At 40.1% G+C, this 18,556-nt stretch overlaps 1 protein-coding gene across 5 annotated transcripts in view; it reads right to left on the reverse strand.

The window, feature by feature from the left end:
- Positions 1–18,556, reverse strand: part of shroom3 (shroom family member 3) — a 66,247-nt gene that overhangs the window by 40,346 nt on the left and 7,345 nt on the right. For 4 of the 5 annotated variants that reach the window (XR_009120369.1, XM_058058498.1, XM_058058489.1 and 1 more), the window contains exon 2: positions 12,286–12,440. Coding sequence is in view for 3 of the 5 variants with exons in the window: in XM_058058498.1 (XP_057914481.1) it covers positions 12,286–12,440 (155 nt within the window). In the remaining 2 variants the exon portion in view is untranslated. Of the gene's footprint in view, positions 1–10,290; positions 10,362–12,285; positions 12,441–18,556 lie in introns of those variants that run through there. The other variant, XM_058058523.1, reaches the window with a different exon arrangement.

The following is an 18,556-nucleotide window of genomic DNA, read 5'->3' on the forward strand; positions in this document are numbered from 1 at the left end:
AGTAATCCCTCGTTTATCACAGTTAATTGGTTCCAGGCCATTACCTCCAAGTAGGATTCCTTATTTATAAATGGAATATTTTCATAGACCAAGACATAGATCATAGACCGGTTTACGACCTTCTAAACACAGTTTTGAACATTATTAGAGACCTGTAGACCTGAAATAACACCCCTATAGTCAACTTTACACTCGTATTACACAATATTGCAATAAACAATAAGCCTTGTGCTCCTGTGTGTTGCTGCTTAAATGTGCTCTGGTAAAAGACGTCTGGGGTTGAGAGTTGAGTTTCAGCTTGGCACTCGGCAATTGTGACTGTTGTGAGATCATTCAAAACTGCAATAAAAGCCTGTTGTCCTGGTGGTCAGGTCTGGTGCTTGTGCTTCTCACCCAACATTACAGTAACCTTACTGACACCTAGTGTAGATTACTACAATCTTTAACTGTGTCTTCGGAATTTGGATTTTAGGTTATTTCACACTGCTTAATTTAGGTAAACATTATGTAACATTTGCTTAAATATGTGACCAGTCCAGGGTGTAACCTGCCTCTCGCCCGAAGACAGTTGGGATAGGTTCCAGCACCGCGCGACCCTCGTAAGGGCAAGCAGTAGAAAATCAATGAATGACTGTTCATGAGCAAAACCACCTGTGTTTGTTGTGTTTCGTCAGAGAGATGAAAGTCAGAGGTTGGCGAGGAAGTGGGCCGGTGCATATGCTCAAAAAGCACCAGCCTACTGAATCTACTCCAGCGTCACTGTCTGAAGTAAAAAATCTTGTCTCGGAACTTCAACAGAAGTAGAACAGAATGGACAGACACAAAAAAAACCTGTGGTGTTGTCACTGTGTGAACAGCTTGTCTCCAAAATCTCATGAAATCACACACCCGCAGGAACACACAGATAAACACTTGGACCCACCGGTCATCAGGGAAACGCTTTTGTTGCAGTTGTGCTTGTAATGACTTCTTCCTGTTCTTTTTTGAAGAAGAGAAAGTCAGACATTCATTCAGATCGAGCACATCATTTAAGCACGGAGGGAGAGAGTTTGACAAAGACGATACAGACAACATATCTCTGACTTTAACTCTTAAGAAAGCAAAGTCCTGATACCCATTACTTGGATTTTGTATCAAAATACAATCAATCACACATTTTGACCTATTCAGAATGTCAACAGGGTTTAACTTGGCAAACTTAGCCAATATCAATGGCCAATAAAAACATACTAGGAAAACGCTATGAAATATTATAGCTGAAGCAAACGAGCCTTCAGGTAGGGCTGTTCAACATGTTAATTGAGCAACGGGGTTGGCTGACACCGCAAACCTGGGTATCAATCCGATACCAAGTAAATACAGAGCCAGTATTATAAAAAACAATATTTATGTGGTTTTGTAAACAACATGGTAAATGGTTTTTCACTTGTATTGCGCTTTTCCACCTCCAAGTCATTCAAAGCGCCTTGCTCAAGGATACTTTTACATAATCACAGGAGGACGGACCTTCATGTTTGAGCAATATAAATAGAAAATAGGAATCCCTCATTTGTCATGCTTCGTTGGTTCCAGACCAACCATGATAGGTGCATTTAAACATGCAATGTTTTTGTAGTTACAGCAAAGGAAACCTCAGTACGATTTCTGACAATAGAGCCTGGTAGACATAATATAACAACCCTATATTTACATATACACTCGTATCACCCAATATAGTAGACATAATAAGATAAAATAAACCATTTAAGACATAAACAAGAAATAATATAGACTATAGACTATAATATAGAAGTTATGGCATTGGGGCATTTCCTTGTTTTGTGATTGAAAATGCTTTAGGCAAACAATTTGGGCTATGACTCAATTGCCACTGGACTGTTCAGCTTGTCTGAGAATATGTGTTGCCTATCAGTCTGACTGATGAAGGCTGCTCGGATAAAACAGCCACTAAGACAGGGGGTGGGTAAACTATGGCCCAGGGGCCACATCTGGCCCGCCAAGCTTTGAATCTGGCCCGCCCATTCCTTCCAAAGTAGCTAATATAAACTTTAACATACAAGCTGCCAACATGACTTGCAAGTAAGTCAGAGTCAATCTGAGACAACCTTTCTATGGTTTAAGTAGTTTCTCACATGCAGCGACACATTCAAGTGTCTTATTCAGTAAAAAAAACAGCAAAATTCCATTTCATTATTTGATGTGGTTTGATGCCTAAAGGGCACCTATTATGCTTTTTCCACTTTTCTGACCTATGAATGTTGTATTCTCCTGTTAAACGATGCCAAAGTTTCAGATAATGAGGTTTGCGCATTTGAAAGTGAACCCTGAAAGAAGTTTGGGGTGGCTCAAACGCTCAGTTTCAGAGGGCGTTGCAAAACTGTTCCTTTGTGATGTCATAGAGGAGCAGGCTTATGTGGGCGTGGCTGTCGGTGCGATACTCTCTCTGCCCTCCCCCAAGCTCTGCTACTCTGTTTACGTTGCTAGCAATGGCTCGTAAGGAAAAGCCACATGTGTGTACAAGTCCCAAAGACGCCACCATCAGGCACAAGTGGTTGGAATTCCTGATTCCCTACCAGCAAAAGAATCTGTCATCGGCATTTCATACTGGACTGTTTTGTGAACATTGGCCTGTATGCAGCTGGACTAGCCGACAAACTTGCAGAAGCCCAACGCCTTTCCAACGTTACTTGGTCGTGTGGATAATATTGATAATATTGGTTGCCGAAACAAAGGACAAGCGAGGAAAGGAATGAAACAATAGAAAGGAATCCTAATTCTATGTTTCTGACAGATGTAACAAAAAAGGAAAATCGACATTGTCAAAAATTGTAAAGCAAAAACATGAACTGATTGTAATGGAATGGAAATGGACACTATAAAAACGGTAGTCAACGAGATCGTAGAACCGCTTATGTACATCAGTAATTTATCTTTTCAGACCGGAAGATTTCCCCAAGAAATAAAAACAGCTAAGGTTGTTCCAATTTTTAAAAATGGTGACAAACACCAATTTACAAACCATGGGCCAGTCTCCTTACTACTACAATTCTCCAAAATTATTGAGAAGCTATTCAACAATATGCTGGATACATTTATTAATGCAAACGCATTACTATCAGAAAGTCAGTATGGATACAGAGCTAACATTTCTACCTCCATGCCACTGATCAAAATTACGGAGGAAATCACTAACGTGAAGTGTGCAGCCTCAGTATTCATGGATCTGACAAAAGCCTTTGATACAATCAATCATGACATCCTAATAACTAAATTAGAAAGGTACGGAATAAGAGAATTAGTTCTGAACTGGGTCAAAAGCTATGTAGCTGACAGGAATCAATACGTAAAGCTAGGAGAATACACATCTTTAAGTTCATATATTACGTGCAGAGTACCCCAGGGGTCAATACTGGGACCAAAACTGTTCAACTTGTACATCGATGATATCTCCAAAGTCACGAAAGACTTAAAGCTGGTATTATTTGCGGATGATACCACTGCTTTTTGTTCTGGAGCGAGTACAGACGAAATCATTGGAAAGGTCAGAGAAGAAATGGTCACACTAAAAAGATGGTTTGATGATAATAGATTGTCCTTGAACCTAAGTAAAACTAAAATCATGCTGTTTGGTAAAAAGCGGAAAGGACACGCACCAGCAAATACAAATAGACGGTGTGGACAATGAAAGGGTGAAGGAAAATATATTTTCTGGGGATCACAAAAAATGAAAATATGAGCTGGAAACCTCATATTACAAATATACAACATAAGGTGGCCAGAAATATTTCAATATTGAACAAAGCAAAATTTGTTCTCAATCAGTCGTGAGGATAAGCGGTAGAAAATGAATGAATGAATGAATCAGAAATCACTCCACACTCTTTTTTGCTGTCTGGTTCCACCATATCTTACTTATTGTGTGGAAATATGGGCTAATAACTATAAAAGCAATCTTCACTCGCTAAATGTACTGCAAAAAAGGTCAGTAAGGATAATTCATAATGCCGCCTACAGAGAACATACTAACTCCTTATTTCGAAAATCACAAATACTTCAACTTGCTGATATAGTTCATCTTCAAACAGCTAAAATAATGCATAAGGCTAAAAATAACCAATTACCTAAAAATGTCATCCAATACTTCTCTACAAGAGAGGAGAAATATGATCTCAGGGAAGAAGTACATTTGAAACACTTATGTGAAATATGTGGAGTATGTGGAATCAAACTATGGAATGGATTGAGTAAGGACCTCAAACAATGCACAACGATGAGCCAATTCAAGAAACAATACAAGCAATTGATGTTGGCTAAATACAAGGATGAAGAGTCTTGAACCAGTCATGATGTGCTATATATATATCACTATATTGACACTTACTGTGGTACACATTATGTCATTGTATGGTCATATCACCTCGTACTTCGGTACGTGATAAAAAATAAAAAAAAATAAAAAACTTAAACTACATTAGGAAAGCAGGAAGTGAACAAATGTAACAGTTACTGATTGTAAAAGTACCAGATGGAGGGGCAGGATTTAATAAGCTTTGCTTCTTCCTACTCCTTTTGGACATGTGGAACTGTGAACTGATTATGTGATGCATTCAATTGTAATGTGATGCATGTTGAAATGAAATAAAACCATTACCATTACCATATATTGCTGTTTATTATGAACTCCTATACCGATATGTTTATCAACTCCTATAATGTTGGGTTCGCAGATAGCGGCACAACAAGTTCTTCTAACAACTGGGGAGTGTGACCCACCACAGCAGAGTGGGCGTGCCACATACAACACGTGTACTAAAATGACTATAATGCTGTAGAAAGAACTTGTTATGCATGACAAATGTGTAGGGAGAGTAATACATAATCCCACGTTGTTACTTACACAAGGAAAAATGTCACGTATGTTTTTTTTTTTTTAACTCTTTCAACTATAACCTCCATTATGTCTCCAGTGATGAAGCAGACGCTTCTGATGGCAACGAATACAAGAAAAAGTAAGTGAAAAAAAGGAGGTACTCTTTTAATTTGGTTCCTGAACGCATCATAGTAGCATGCAGCTAAGCGAAAATGAAACTTTAATAATGTTCTTCCATCCTGCCACAGCTTAATAAATTAGATTTTATGGTATTGTATCATACATTTTCATTGATTAGTGGTGAGTACCTATACATTTTATAATTTAACATGTGTTTAATAAGTCTGTGAGGCATTTTTAGGGTTTAAACCTGGTTTAAACATTCATTCATTCATTCATTTTCTACCGCTTATCCTCACAAGGGTGCTGGAGCCTATCCCACACCCTGGAGTGGTCACCAGCCAATCACAGGGCACATATAGACAAACAACCATTCACACTCACATTCATACCTATGGACAATTTGGAGTCACCAATTAACCTAGCATGTTTTTGGAATGTTGGAGGAAACCGGAGTACCCGGAGAAAACCCACGCATGCACGGGGAGAACATGCTAACTCCACACAGAGATGGCTGAGGGTGGAATCGAACTCACGTCTCCTAGCTGTGTGGCCTGCGCTCTAACCACTCGGCCCTGGTTTAAACAAACACAGCAAAAATGGACAGAATCGGATTAGATTCAGGGTTGAATTAGGATTGACTGATTTGGACCTTCGCATATATTACAATATTTTTAGGATTTATCACGATATGACGATCTAAGGTCTATGATGGACTTTGTAGTCGTATCATCAGACCTGCGTCCGCATGTTCTGGACAGACGGGTGAAGAGAAGGGCTGAGCTGTCAACTGATCACCACCTGGTGATGAGTTGGATTAGATGGCGGGGGAGGATGCTGGACAGACCTGGTAGACCCAAAGGAGTAGTGAGGGTGTGCTGGGAACGCCTGGCAGAGTCTCCCGTTCGTCGAGTCTTCAACTCTCACCTCCGGCAGAGCTTCACTTGCATCCCGGGAGAGGATCGAGATATTGAGTCCGAATGGGCCATATTCCGTGCCTCCATTGCTGAGGCACCTGACCGGAGTTGCGGCCGCAAGGCGGTCAGTGCCAGACATGGCGGCAGGCCCCAAACCCGATGGTGGACACCAGAGGTCCTATCGAGGAGTCCTATCGAGCATTGATGGCTTGTGGGACTCCGGAAGCAGCTGACGGGTACCGTCAGGCCAAACGGCACACGGCTTCGGCGGTTGTCGAGGCAAAAACTCGGGTGTGGGAGGAATTTGGTGAGGCCATGGAGCACGACTTTCGGTCGGCCTCAAAGAGGTTCTGGCAAACCGTCCGGCACCTCAGAAAAGGGAAGCAGTGCCCAGTCCACACTGTTTACAGTGGGAAGGGGGCCTGCTGACCTCGACTGGGGATGTAGTCGGACAGTGGAAGGAATACTTTGAGGCCCTTCTCAATCCCACTGACATACCTTCCATAGAGGAAGCAGAGTCTGAGGACACATACGTGGACAGTGCCATCACCGTGGCTGAGGTATCTGGGGTGGTCAAAAGGCTCCTCAGTGCCAAAGTTCTGGGGGTGGACGAGTTCCACCCAGAACTCCTCAAGGCTCTGGATGTTGAGGGACTGTCTTGGCTGGCACGTCTCTTCAACATTGCGTGGAAGTCGGGAACCTTTGGATTGGCAGACCGGGGTGGTGGTCCCCCTTTTCAAGAAGGGTGACCGGAGGGTGTGTTCCAACTATAGGGGGATCACACTCCTCAGCCTCCCTGGGAAAGTCTATTCCAGGGTGCTGGAGAGAAGAGTACGACCGTTGGTCGAACCTTTGTTACAAGAAGTCCAACACTGGACCAGCTCTACACCCTCACGAGGGTGCTTGAGGGTGCATGGGAGTTTGCCCAACCAGTCTACATGTGCTTTGTGGACCTGGAAAAGGCATGACCCTATTGGCATCCTTTAGGGGATGCTCCGGGAGTACGGGATTGGTGGCTTGAGCTTTCATGACCGAAAGAATGAGATCGCGGATACAGGCGGCTGAAATTAGTTTCCTCCGTAGGGTAGCTGGACTAACACCCCAAGAGTTAGGGTGAGGAGCTCAGTCATCCGGGAGGGGCTCAAAGTAGAGCCGCTTCTCCTTCACTTCAGAGGAGTCAGTTGAGGTGGCTTGGGCATCTAGTCCGGATGCCCCCCGGACGCCTCCCTGGTGAGGTGTCCCGGACATGCCCAGCTGGGAAAAGGCCCCGGGGCAGACCTAGGACACGCTGGAGGGACTATGTCTCACAGCTGGCCTGGGAACGCCTTGGTGTCCTCCCGGTGGAGCTGGAGGAGGTGGCCGGGGACCGGGAAGTCTGGGCTTCCCTACTGAGATTGATGCCCCCGCGACCCGGACCGGATAAGCGGAGGAAAATGGATGGATGGATGACGATCCAAAATGTTACTTCAACAGTCTTGTATACAAAGCTACCAACCTTAAGCCATATAATGAAATACACTTGTCGCAAATTTTAAAGCACAAACTGGCTAACTTTTCTCTGCATTACTACGAAATATTGAGGAAAATGTAATGCCTGTGCTTGTGATGAAGGAAGATGAAGTCACATGGATGGATAGATGGATGGATGGATGGATGGATGGGCTTTCTTTATTGTCATTGCACAAAAAATATCTTCCAACTGCATATGGAAGATATTTTTTATGACCCTCTTGTTTTCTTTACAAATACATGGGGCAAATAGCATGTGTGAGGAGAATGTGCATTCACGGCTAACACCAGCTGCATTCAAAAATAAAGGTTTATCATTTATATCGGTACAAGATGTAATACAGGAGTTGAGAGAGTTAAGGTAAAATTCTGGGATGATGTTGTGCGGTAAAGTGAAAAAAAAGATACTGAATGAAGTCAAGCACAATAGTGAAGATCACTCACGACTACACAACAGTAGTACAAAGTCAAAACATCTTGACAGAACATCAACTCTGCCGATGACAGCTATGTCATTTTCATGATTTGGTAACTGACTTGTCCTGAACTGAACAAGGTTACAAAATGCTACAGGCACCAGGACGACTGTAAATCATGTTGCTACTCAATACTGTATACAAATAAATGGTTTTTGTCTAGTATTATTTCTGCTATGATTTGAAATACACTACTTTTTAAAATTTACCAGACACATTAGGTGTACTGGCACAAAGCATTAGTTTCGGATCCATATCACCAATATCAGCCTGGATTTTACTCAGAATGCGATCGGAAAGGAAACAAGCTCTCACTGCATGTCTTTTAATGTTAATACTATTTGGTGTTAGGTTGCATTTATGCAATCAGTCATGATGATGACTTGATGGACTGATTTAACAGACTACTTGATTTATATCGTTAGAAAGTGAAACAACCATTCTCGCTCACATTCATACCTATGGACAATTTGGAGTTGCCAATTAACCTAGCATGTTTTTGGAATGTGGGAGGAAACAGGAGTACCCGGAGAAAACCCACGCATGCACGGGGAGAACATGCAAACTCCACACAGAGATGGCCGAGGGTGGAATTGAACGCTGGTCTCCTAGCTCTCCTAGCTTATTGCACGCTTTGTATAAATCCTATAAACTTAATTTCACTTCTCATCTATCACTGTGTTGGTCTGCTATATGATATAGTATTTAATTGGAATGGCTGATCCAAACAACCAGAGATTTATAAAGAAAAATCTTGAAAATGATCAGGGGTGCCCAAACCTTTATGAAAGGTTGTGAAATACACAACCTTAATGAATGAAACCCCTGATTATTAGTGGACGGGCTGCAAGATACTGGACTTTCATTGCTTGCTGCAGTACAGATCATATGCAGTACATATATGCATACAGTATGAGTCTGTTGACACTGAAAAGGGCTACAAATGACAAAATGTACGCCATTCGTAGGGATTGCCCATTTATACTGACCACTCACAGTTGGTAAAAAAACACAAATAATAAACCCAAAAGCCTCCCTCATTCACGATATAACTAAAAATAACATAATAAGTAATACAAGTTGAACACACAATGTAAGAGCACCACACGGACTATGCTGGTAGCAGAATAACACTTACACAAATGTTATACTAATTTATAACCCCCAAGGTATGCTGGGTAACCTCCTGTTGGCAAAGTCTGAGGGTGGGCGTCCCGATGTAGGACATATGAGATGAGTTTTCTACCAATTGGCTGCCTGATTATGTAGATTATGAGCATAAATTGGATACAACGTTTATGTTATGATAGCATCTGGTCCCACAGTGTCAATTCTGGTCATTGGACAAATGTAGTTGATGACTGTGATTGATGATTAATTGTAAATAAATCAAATGCATTCCCTCTATTCATGGTACAAAACTGGCTTTTTCCATGCAGGTTTCCATCCGTTTTCTACTGCTTATCCTGTTCGGGATCAATGTGACCCTGGATGGGCTGCCTGTCAATCACAGGACACACATATACAAACAAACAAACACACTCAAATTCACCAAATGGGGACTGAACCCACGTGAGTAAGCATCTACGTATATTGTTCGGGGAAAAAAAACAACAAGGAACCATCCCAGTGCTCTCAAGGTCATTTTTCATTCCTATCAATAATCCATTAATCAATAACAATACTCATCCTTAATTGAAACAGAATTACTAGTGATGAATTATTTTACTTTGAAAGCATGATACTTTGTGATAAGCAGTCCTTTATTCGTCATTATTAGCTATAATTAGATTAGCAAGATTGATGATGATGATGAACTTTGTCAAACCTGCTCAACGACTAGAAACAAACATTCCAGCGCAATTTTCTCCACAATGCATTTTAGATCTTTGACTAATCTTCAGTGCAAAAGCCACCGTCACAACAACAACCTATTTGACTTGTTAACCCCTTTAATATGCTGGAACGGTATTGTGTGGGATCTTTTGTGTGTATAAAATATATATTTTTTGTATTTTGTACAGTAATTTGCAAAAATGCTTTCAACTTACATGGACCAACACATCAAAGAGAGAACCTAACATGAGCGTAGTATGAAAGTTGTAATATTACACCAGTGCGGTGAAGAGTGTTTGGAAGGGAAGGGAAGGGAAGGGGGGATCGAATGACAAAACATCTGCAGAATGTGGAGAAGGAAAGAGATACATGTGACACAAACACACGCAGTGAGACTTCGAAAAAACCCCTACTGAAACGTCCACACAACTCAAAAAGCACATGACAAGCGATAAAAACTAAGTCTATGCTCTCTCATACAGCTCCATCTATCAAATTTCAAAGTTTCAACACAAAACCACAACTGAATAAGTGAAATAAATACACACACTCGCACACTTACAGCTCTGATGCGAAGGTCTTCGGAAAACCTGATTGTTTGTTTTGAAGGCACTACTGGCAGCGAGCATGTGTCTCTCCCACATTGTCTATAACCTCCATCTTTAGCCAATCAGGTTTCGCTGGAATGCACCAATCAGAGGGAGCACGCCAGGTATGGAGGAGAGACAGGGAGTGAAATGGACATACAGGTATGGCGAGTGACGTCGCGTTTTGACAGGTGTGCAGAGAGCCACGCACCTTTTGTCTTACAGAGTACACACACACAAACACCTGAAGGGAAAAAGATGTGCGAGTTCAAAGTCCAACCGGGACTCAAAAGGTACCAATCTCCGTGAACTCATTCACTTACTAAACCCTGCTACTGCTAGATACAGTTAAAAAAGGACACCAGGTTGTTTTTTGTGATGTCACTTCCTGTGTGGGTGGACTCCAACTACTTTGGCACATTTCCTGACCTCCACAACAATTACACCCATTTACTGACACCACTTGCTGGGGAACCATCGAGCATGAGGAACTAACTTATCAAAACACATAGACTACTTAGCATCACTAGCTAGGCAAGCTAATTGTTGCTAACATCCCATCTGCTTCTGATTCTGATGCTGCAATTCCAATGTAGCAAGATGTGGAAGAACGCCAGGAAGCAGGTACCAGAGGCGTGAGAAAGTCAGTGTTTTGCAAGTCCAAGTCAGGTCGAGCCTCGTCCGAATTCTTAAATTTGACATTTTCAAGTCCTTACATAAGGACAAATAATCCAAATAAAATCCCACACATACACATTAAATGTTTATTTAACAATCTATTCAATTTGACAAACACAATGAATGCACTTAGAATTTTTTTTTTTTTTTTACATGAAATACTAAGACCAGTGTGGGCGGCACGGCGGTCGAGTGGTTAGCGTGCAGACCTCACAGCTAGGAGAACCAGGGTTCGATTCCACCCTCGGCCATCTCTGTGTGGAGTTTGCATGTTCTCCCTGTGCATGCGTGGGTTTTCTCCGGGTACTCCGGTTTCCTCCCACATTCCAAAAACATGCTAGGTTAATTGGCGACTCCAAATTGTCCATAGGTATGAATGTGAGTGTGAATGGTTGTTTGTCTATATGTGCCCTGTGATTGGCTGGTGACCAGTCGGGGATAAGCGGTAGAAAATGAATGAATGAATGAAGACCAGTGTGACACGACTTCAGCATTCAGGATTTAGTCGTAAATCCGTCATTCGTAAATCCGACCAGATGCTATATTCATTGAGGAAGATACCGTAGGAAAATATGTTATGTTGCTGAAAATGACAATAACGATCATGTGACTTCAATACTTTGAATGGGAACACATTTTACATTCATAACACATTCACTGAAAATCTCAATTCATCAGACTAAGTCCAAATCAAGTCCCGAGTCATTGATGTCAAAGTCTTTAATGATACTGTCAAGTCCATTATTTACATGATTTTTTTTTTGTTTTGGTTAACATCCGTTTGGGTTAGAGTCTGACCTTCTGCTATGAACTAACCAAGGTATGGTATGCTAAACAAGACTCCATTGTATTACATTCCAGATTCAAGTACTGTATTCTGAAGAAAATAGGTGAAGTAGCCGGTTGAAAACAATTTTGACCTTAATTTCAGATATTTCATCTTGCTGAAAGACGCTGAGACACTACACTTGTTCAACCGTATGTGTGTGTGTGTGTGTGTGTGTGTGTGTTTGTGAAGTCCTGCATTGAGCCAGACCGCTCACACAGCTTCCACTAAATAAAAGCCGCAGTCGCAACAACAGCATTGCAAGCAGTCACACCCACACTCAAACACATAGCAGCTATAATAACCAGCAGGGTGTCAACAGTCAATTCTAAAAGATAATATATGGAATAACACAACCTCAGCACTGTGAACAACAAGTGATATCATCCAGGTGAAAGTTGGGCTTGTTTGATGGTTTAATTCCCACCCATTTTGATATCCACACACAAACTGTATACTGTATTACCTGCGAACGGTGATGTGTAGAGTCTTGTATGATCCTTTGACCAGAGCAATGGCTTCATGTCGATATCCCGTCAGCTCGATGTCATTTATCATGATGATCTCATCCCCCACCAGCAGGGGGCACTTCAAATTGTCCACCTTCCCGCCCTGTTCCACCTGCAAAAGACACACACCGCGCTAGCGAAACGTTGACACTCGGATACATTACTTCGCATTTCTCCTCATGAGGCTCCCTTGCTGCACTGTGTGTGTATGCTAGTTGCCCCGCCCCCCCCCAAAGAGACAAAGTGATTATACAGTATGCCTGCCAAGTGGTCTCACTCTGTTCTATGAAACGCTGTTCTATAAAGCATCTGGGTGCTGAACCAATGCACAGGGTGAACTCTCTTCCTGCCAATATATGGAGGCCGGCAAAATTAGCAAATGAATGAATGACATATTTCATCACATTTGAATTTTGCAATATCCTGTGATACCCTGAGAAAAAACATTCAAAAACATACCAACGACACCTGGGTTAGCGTCCCCCTGGTTAGGTTATGTGTTTTTTGGTTAACATAAAAAAATGATGCCATAATTTTGCTAGGTTTGAGTACATTTTCCGGTTAGGGTACATAATGGGACACATCTTGCCGTGTTATTAGGGGGTACCTATAATGCTTTTTCCTCTTTTCTGACCTATAAATGTAGTTAGAATGTTGTATTTTCATATCAAACGATGCCAAGGCTTCAGATAATGAGGTTTGCGCATTTGGAAGACGTTAGAGGTGGCTCTGAATGCTCAACACCGACTTTTTGTGACATCACAATGTTCCGACACTGGGCCCACCCCCGACTGAAACTAAGCTAGCTCGTATTTACTCGTTCTCTCACACTACAATACACAGAAAAGGGAAAGAAATGTGTTTATATGTTTCACATGAATTCAACAAAAGCACAATTCCCCTTTAAATGTTTATTTATCCCATGTTCATTTATATGTATTTATATATACATTTTGCATACATCTAAGACTATAAATGCATAACTCTAAAAAAGTGTTTTGTGTTAACATTTTTGGCTTTTTACAAGATTTCTTATGGAAAAAATGTATTTGGTTAGCATCCATTTCAGTTAGAGACGGACCTTCTGGAATGAAGTAATGACACTAACCACTGTACTACACTGGTCCCAAGGTGTCATTGATGGTCGGTAACATGGATGAGACAATAGCCACCGGAGGAAGTACTCGGTCTGGAACCAATTAACTGCAATAAATGAAGGATTACTGTTTTTTGTTGTTTTTTGATATTTGGTTTAGATACGTTCCGGTGACTTTTTGGAACAGATTCATGCCAAAAACTGAGGTTCCACTGTATTACCACAGAAATTACCACATCAAGTAGGTTTTAGGCTTCAAACGCATGTATGTAAGATACATTGTAGACTCTAAATCAGGGGTCTCAAACTCACGGCCCCCGGGCCAAATGCGGCTCGCGGGACGCTAGTTTGAGGCCCCCGCCTTGATATGAAAGTTTAATTTGTTCCTTTGTTTTTTGATTTGCTTATTTATTTTTCCATCTTATTTTGTGTTGAAAAATAAAAATGAACATTAAACATTTATTTCATAATTTAATAATAAATACAAATTAATTAGTTAATTTGTTTCATTTGTTTTTTGATTTGCTTATTTATTTTGCCATCTTATTTTGTGTCGAAAAATAAAAATGAACATTAAACATTTATTTAATAATTTAATAATAAATAAAAATTAATTTGTTAATTTGTTTAATTTGTTTTTTGAATTGCTTATTTATTTTTCCATCTTATTTTGTGTTGAAAAATAAAAATGAACATTAAACATTTATTTAATAATTTAATAATAAATAAAATTTATTTGTTAATTTGTTTCATTTGTTTTTTGATTTGCTTATTTATTTTTCCATCTTATTTTGTGTTGAAAAATAAAAATGAACATTAAACATTTATTTAATAATTTATTAATAAATACAATTAATTTGTTAATTTGTTTCATTTGTTTTTTGATTTGCTTATTTATTTTTCCATCTTATTTTGTGTTGAAAAATAAAAATGAACATTAAACATTTATTTAATAATTTAATAATAAATAAAATGTATTTGTTAATTTGTTTCATTTGTTTTTTGATTTGCTTATTTATTTTTCCATCTTATTTTGTGTTGAAAAATAAAAATTAACATTAAACATTTATTTAATAATTTATTAATAAATACAATTAATTTGTTAATTTGTTTCATTTGTTTTTTGATTTGCTTATTTATTTTTCCATCTTATTTGTGTCGAAAAATAAAAATTAACATTAAACATTTATTTAATAATAAATAAAAATTAATGTATCATAATTTATCATAATTTAATGTTTTATCAGAGCTTTTCCAAAGAACCAAAGCACTGAAAAAGTGGAAGGTATAGCAGAAGCATTGAAGACTATTATATTATCTATATATATTTATTAATATTTAATATAATTAATATTTTTATTATATTTTTATTTTTAATACATATATATATATATATATTTTTTTTTTACCTTTTTTTTTTACCTGATGCAGCCCAGCTTCACCCAGACCCTAGCTCCAGTGGCCCCCAGGTAAATTGAGTTTGAGACCCCTGCTCTAAATGATTGTTTGTTGATACATGTACTGCATGTGCCGTGCAAATGACTGCAAAATACTCAATATTCAGGAAGAAAGAAAATGTGCTGCTGCATCCAGAGCTACTTCTAATACAAAACAAGACATACAGTAAGTGGTAACATGGTAACATGTAAATGGCTTTTGGTTAATTGTCAAAACCCACATTGGAAGATCACACACAAGAATGCGGCGAATGTGATGATTAATCACGCACACACAATTACTATAGTGTCTCAGCAGTGTACCATATGCTTTATCAGGCGTGTTGATGATGGCTCTTAACAGCTTGTCAAGTGAGTAAGCTGGTGGGTGCCTACATGTGCAGCTATCAAGTGTGCAAGTGTCCTGTCAAGGTCACAAAGTATTTTTGCTTTGGTTCCCTGTGATATTAAGCAGGATTTGCTACCAAAATATTTTTTTCTGGTTGAGTTGCTAATAATTTTAAAATATGTAAATATGTAATCATACAAATAAATGCCTGAGAAGTCTACTAAAGAAAAGGACCCGTTGGTCTGTTGCCGATCCTCTTGCCCCTCCCACCCTTCCTCGGTTGTTTTTATTATTTTGACACAACCATACATCTGCTCTCAAAAAAAACACAACAGACCCGTTTTTCATAATAATTACCCCTCTGGGTCTCATATTTTATGTCAACAAAAGCTGTGGACCATACTGGATGTTGAGGGCACTTTTTAGTGAGAAAAATAGTATGTTGGACCAGGACTTGATGAGCTGGTTACCCTAGACAGGCTCCATTGTAGTGTCAACATTTCACCTTATACTACACCTTCTTGCTAGTTTTTTCCAATTGTTGCGGGCCAAAATGGCCTTCGGACCCCACTTGGACACCCGTGACACAGTTCATTCATTCATTTATTTTCTACCGCTTTTCCTCACGAGGGTCGCGGGGGTGCTGGACCCTATCCCAACTGTCTTTGGCCGAGAGGCGGGGTATACCTTGGACTGGTCGCCAGCCAATCACAGGGCACATATAGACAAACAACCATTCACACTCACATTCATACCTATGGACAATTTGGAGTCGCTAATTAACCTAGCATGTTTTTGGAATGTGGGAGGAAACCGGAGTACCCGGAGAAAACCCACCCACCCCTCATCTAAAATGGCACAGTCCATAGTCAGCATATGATCCCAATCAGGGAGTATTATGACAAATCTCCTGGATGTAAACACCATAAGAGTTGACAAAGACACAGAAACAATCTCTAGAAATTGAGGTTATCTGATACGCTGGAGTGAATGCCAAAGTTATCTAGCACATTTGGGAACCATGAGACTCCTCCGCTCTGGTCCTCTTCAGATGTGAAAACAACTGCCAAGAATTTGTTACAGGGTGTATCACACCCAAGCTGAACTGCTATGTGTTTTGTCCCTCGCGCTGAAGATCCAACATTTTTAAAGGTCCTTCCTTCATCTGCAGGGAGGAATGGATTATTGTTATTACACACTTACAGGAAATAATGATGGTAATATTTACCCTTCTTCTTCTTCTCTTCAATACTTTCCAGCACAGCAAGTTGTCCCTCCCCTTTTGCTATGTTGCCAAAAGGGCGACTATTGAGGGTTGCCCGTCAATATTCTCATTCATCCATGTCATTGTCTTCTCAGGGCAATTACAAGTTGACTCTTCAGGTTGTCTAACAGGACCTTTTGGCTCTCATCCAAGCAGGCGTCTTCAGTTCATGCTCCACTTATCCAAAGTCGGGTCGTGGGCCCAAGAGCCTAATCGGGGACCCCTCCCCGGCTAATTCGTCATGGTCCTCCCTCTGGATCCCAAGGTGTTCCCAGGCCAGTTTAGAAATAGTCTCTCCAATGTGTCCTAGGTCTTCCTGAAGGTCTCTTACATGCCCTGAAACCTCCCTTTGGATGCATCCTAACCAGACGTCCGAAACTCTTCATCCGGCAGAGGAGCAATGGTGCTTGTCCAAATTTCTCCTGGATGACAATGCTTCTGACACTCTATACGTACATAAACTCATTTTGGCCGCTTGTCCATGCATGGTCCTAACACAAAACCCAGGACCACAGGTGAGGGTAAGGATTGAGAATGTGGTCTTTCGACTCAGCATCCTCAGCATCCTCAACATTTAGAATTCACATCACTGCAGACGTTGTACACAATCCGCCTGTCAATCTCGCGTTCTATCCTTGCTCCTCACTCGTGAACAATACCTTGTGAAAGCCTCCACTAGGGGCAGGATCTCATCCCCGACCCATAGAATACTGCTCAGGTTACGTATCATGTCATCATTACAAATTTCCCCACTGAGGGACGAATAAAGGCATATCTTATCTTAATGTCACACCGAACTTGATGTTTATTCTATTAAATTAGTAATGCAGACAAAATGGAAATAAACATAGCAGAACAAAAGAGGCCAACACACACTGGGCAATGAAAAATGAAAAATAATAGTGTATATGATGATGATATAGTGTATATGATAATAATCTTAATGCTCATATTTCATATTTAATTATTTAGCAAGATCCTATAGTGTATATACTGGCCATATATCTCATTCATATTTCATATATTGTATATAATTCCTGGGTAAAATTGTTAAACTGTTATTACTTTTAGGTTGTTTATATTGTTTATTTTATATTGTTTATTTTTTATCTATATCTTTGCTGCTGTGTAATGTAAATTTCCCTACTGAGGGACGAATAAAAGTATATCTAATCTAATCTAATCTAATGACTAGAATGTTACGGGTCCAAATATTGTGGGTGCAGGGTTATTCTCAATGCAGCATTGCAAAGTTTTGATCAAAACAGTACTGTTGATCAAAACAGTACCCGCCATTTTCTGCTTCATCTCCATAAATAGGCTGATAATGGTGTCAGCTTCATCTACAACGTCACTCACACATCACAAACCAACAGAAGCTTGTCAACCTTCACGATGCAACCGAAATAACAAATAATAAGCCAAACATACGACCATACTACTAAATAAATTCTTGTACGCAAATACATATGCAAACCCAAGGCATGCTGGGAAGCCCACATGCACAAACCACCAACAGGAAGTTACCCAGCATGTCTTGTGGGTCTTTGTTGTCTTTGTAGGAAATATTGTTGTTGTTTTTTTCGCCATTCAAGAGCGGTTCCGGAATGTAAATGCTGCAAAAAGCAGGGCTCTGCTGTGTTAAAAAAAATAATCAGACAAAATAATTTGTGGAGGGAATTAACAAGCATGCAGGAAATAAATACCATTATGATTCTGGAAGGTGGACTCACACTGAAAATACAATTCTGTATCTACAAGTTGGAGTTGTTGCAATGATGCTTTATTTGTCCGACTAACTGTTTTACTATGTAAACATGGGAAAATGGTCACTGAGACATCAAAACCAGTGGTCTGGCGAGTCTTCAGCAGAGCTGCTACACAGTACAATATACACGCAGCTTCATATATTTCTGCAAGTATGCAGTGGTCTAAGATGAACAAGACTGAATTTTCCCCACTATTGCTGTCCATGTGCACGATTGTCAAAACTTGCAGTTGTTGTGCCGTGGGAGTTATTGGAAACAATTGGTTTCCAAGTGTTGTTGTCGTATGATGTGTCAAAGACTCTTTTATCCCTAAT

The sequence above is a fragment of the Doryrhamphus excisus genome, chromosome 2, assembly GCF_030265055.1.
Source record: "Doryrhamphus excisus isolate RoL2022-K1 chromosome 2, RoL_Dexc_1.0, whole genome shotgun sequence".
NCBI lineage: Eukaryota > Metazoa > Chordata > Actinopteri > Syngnathiformes > Syngnathidae > Doryrhamphus > Doryrhamphus excisus.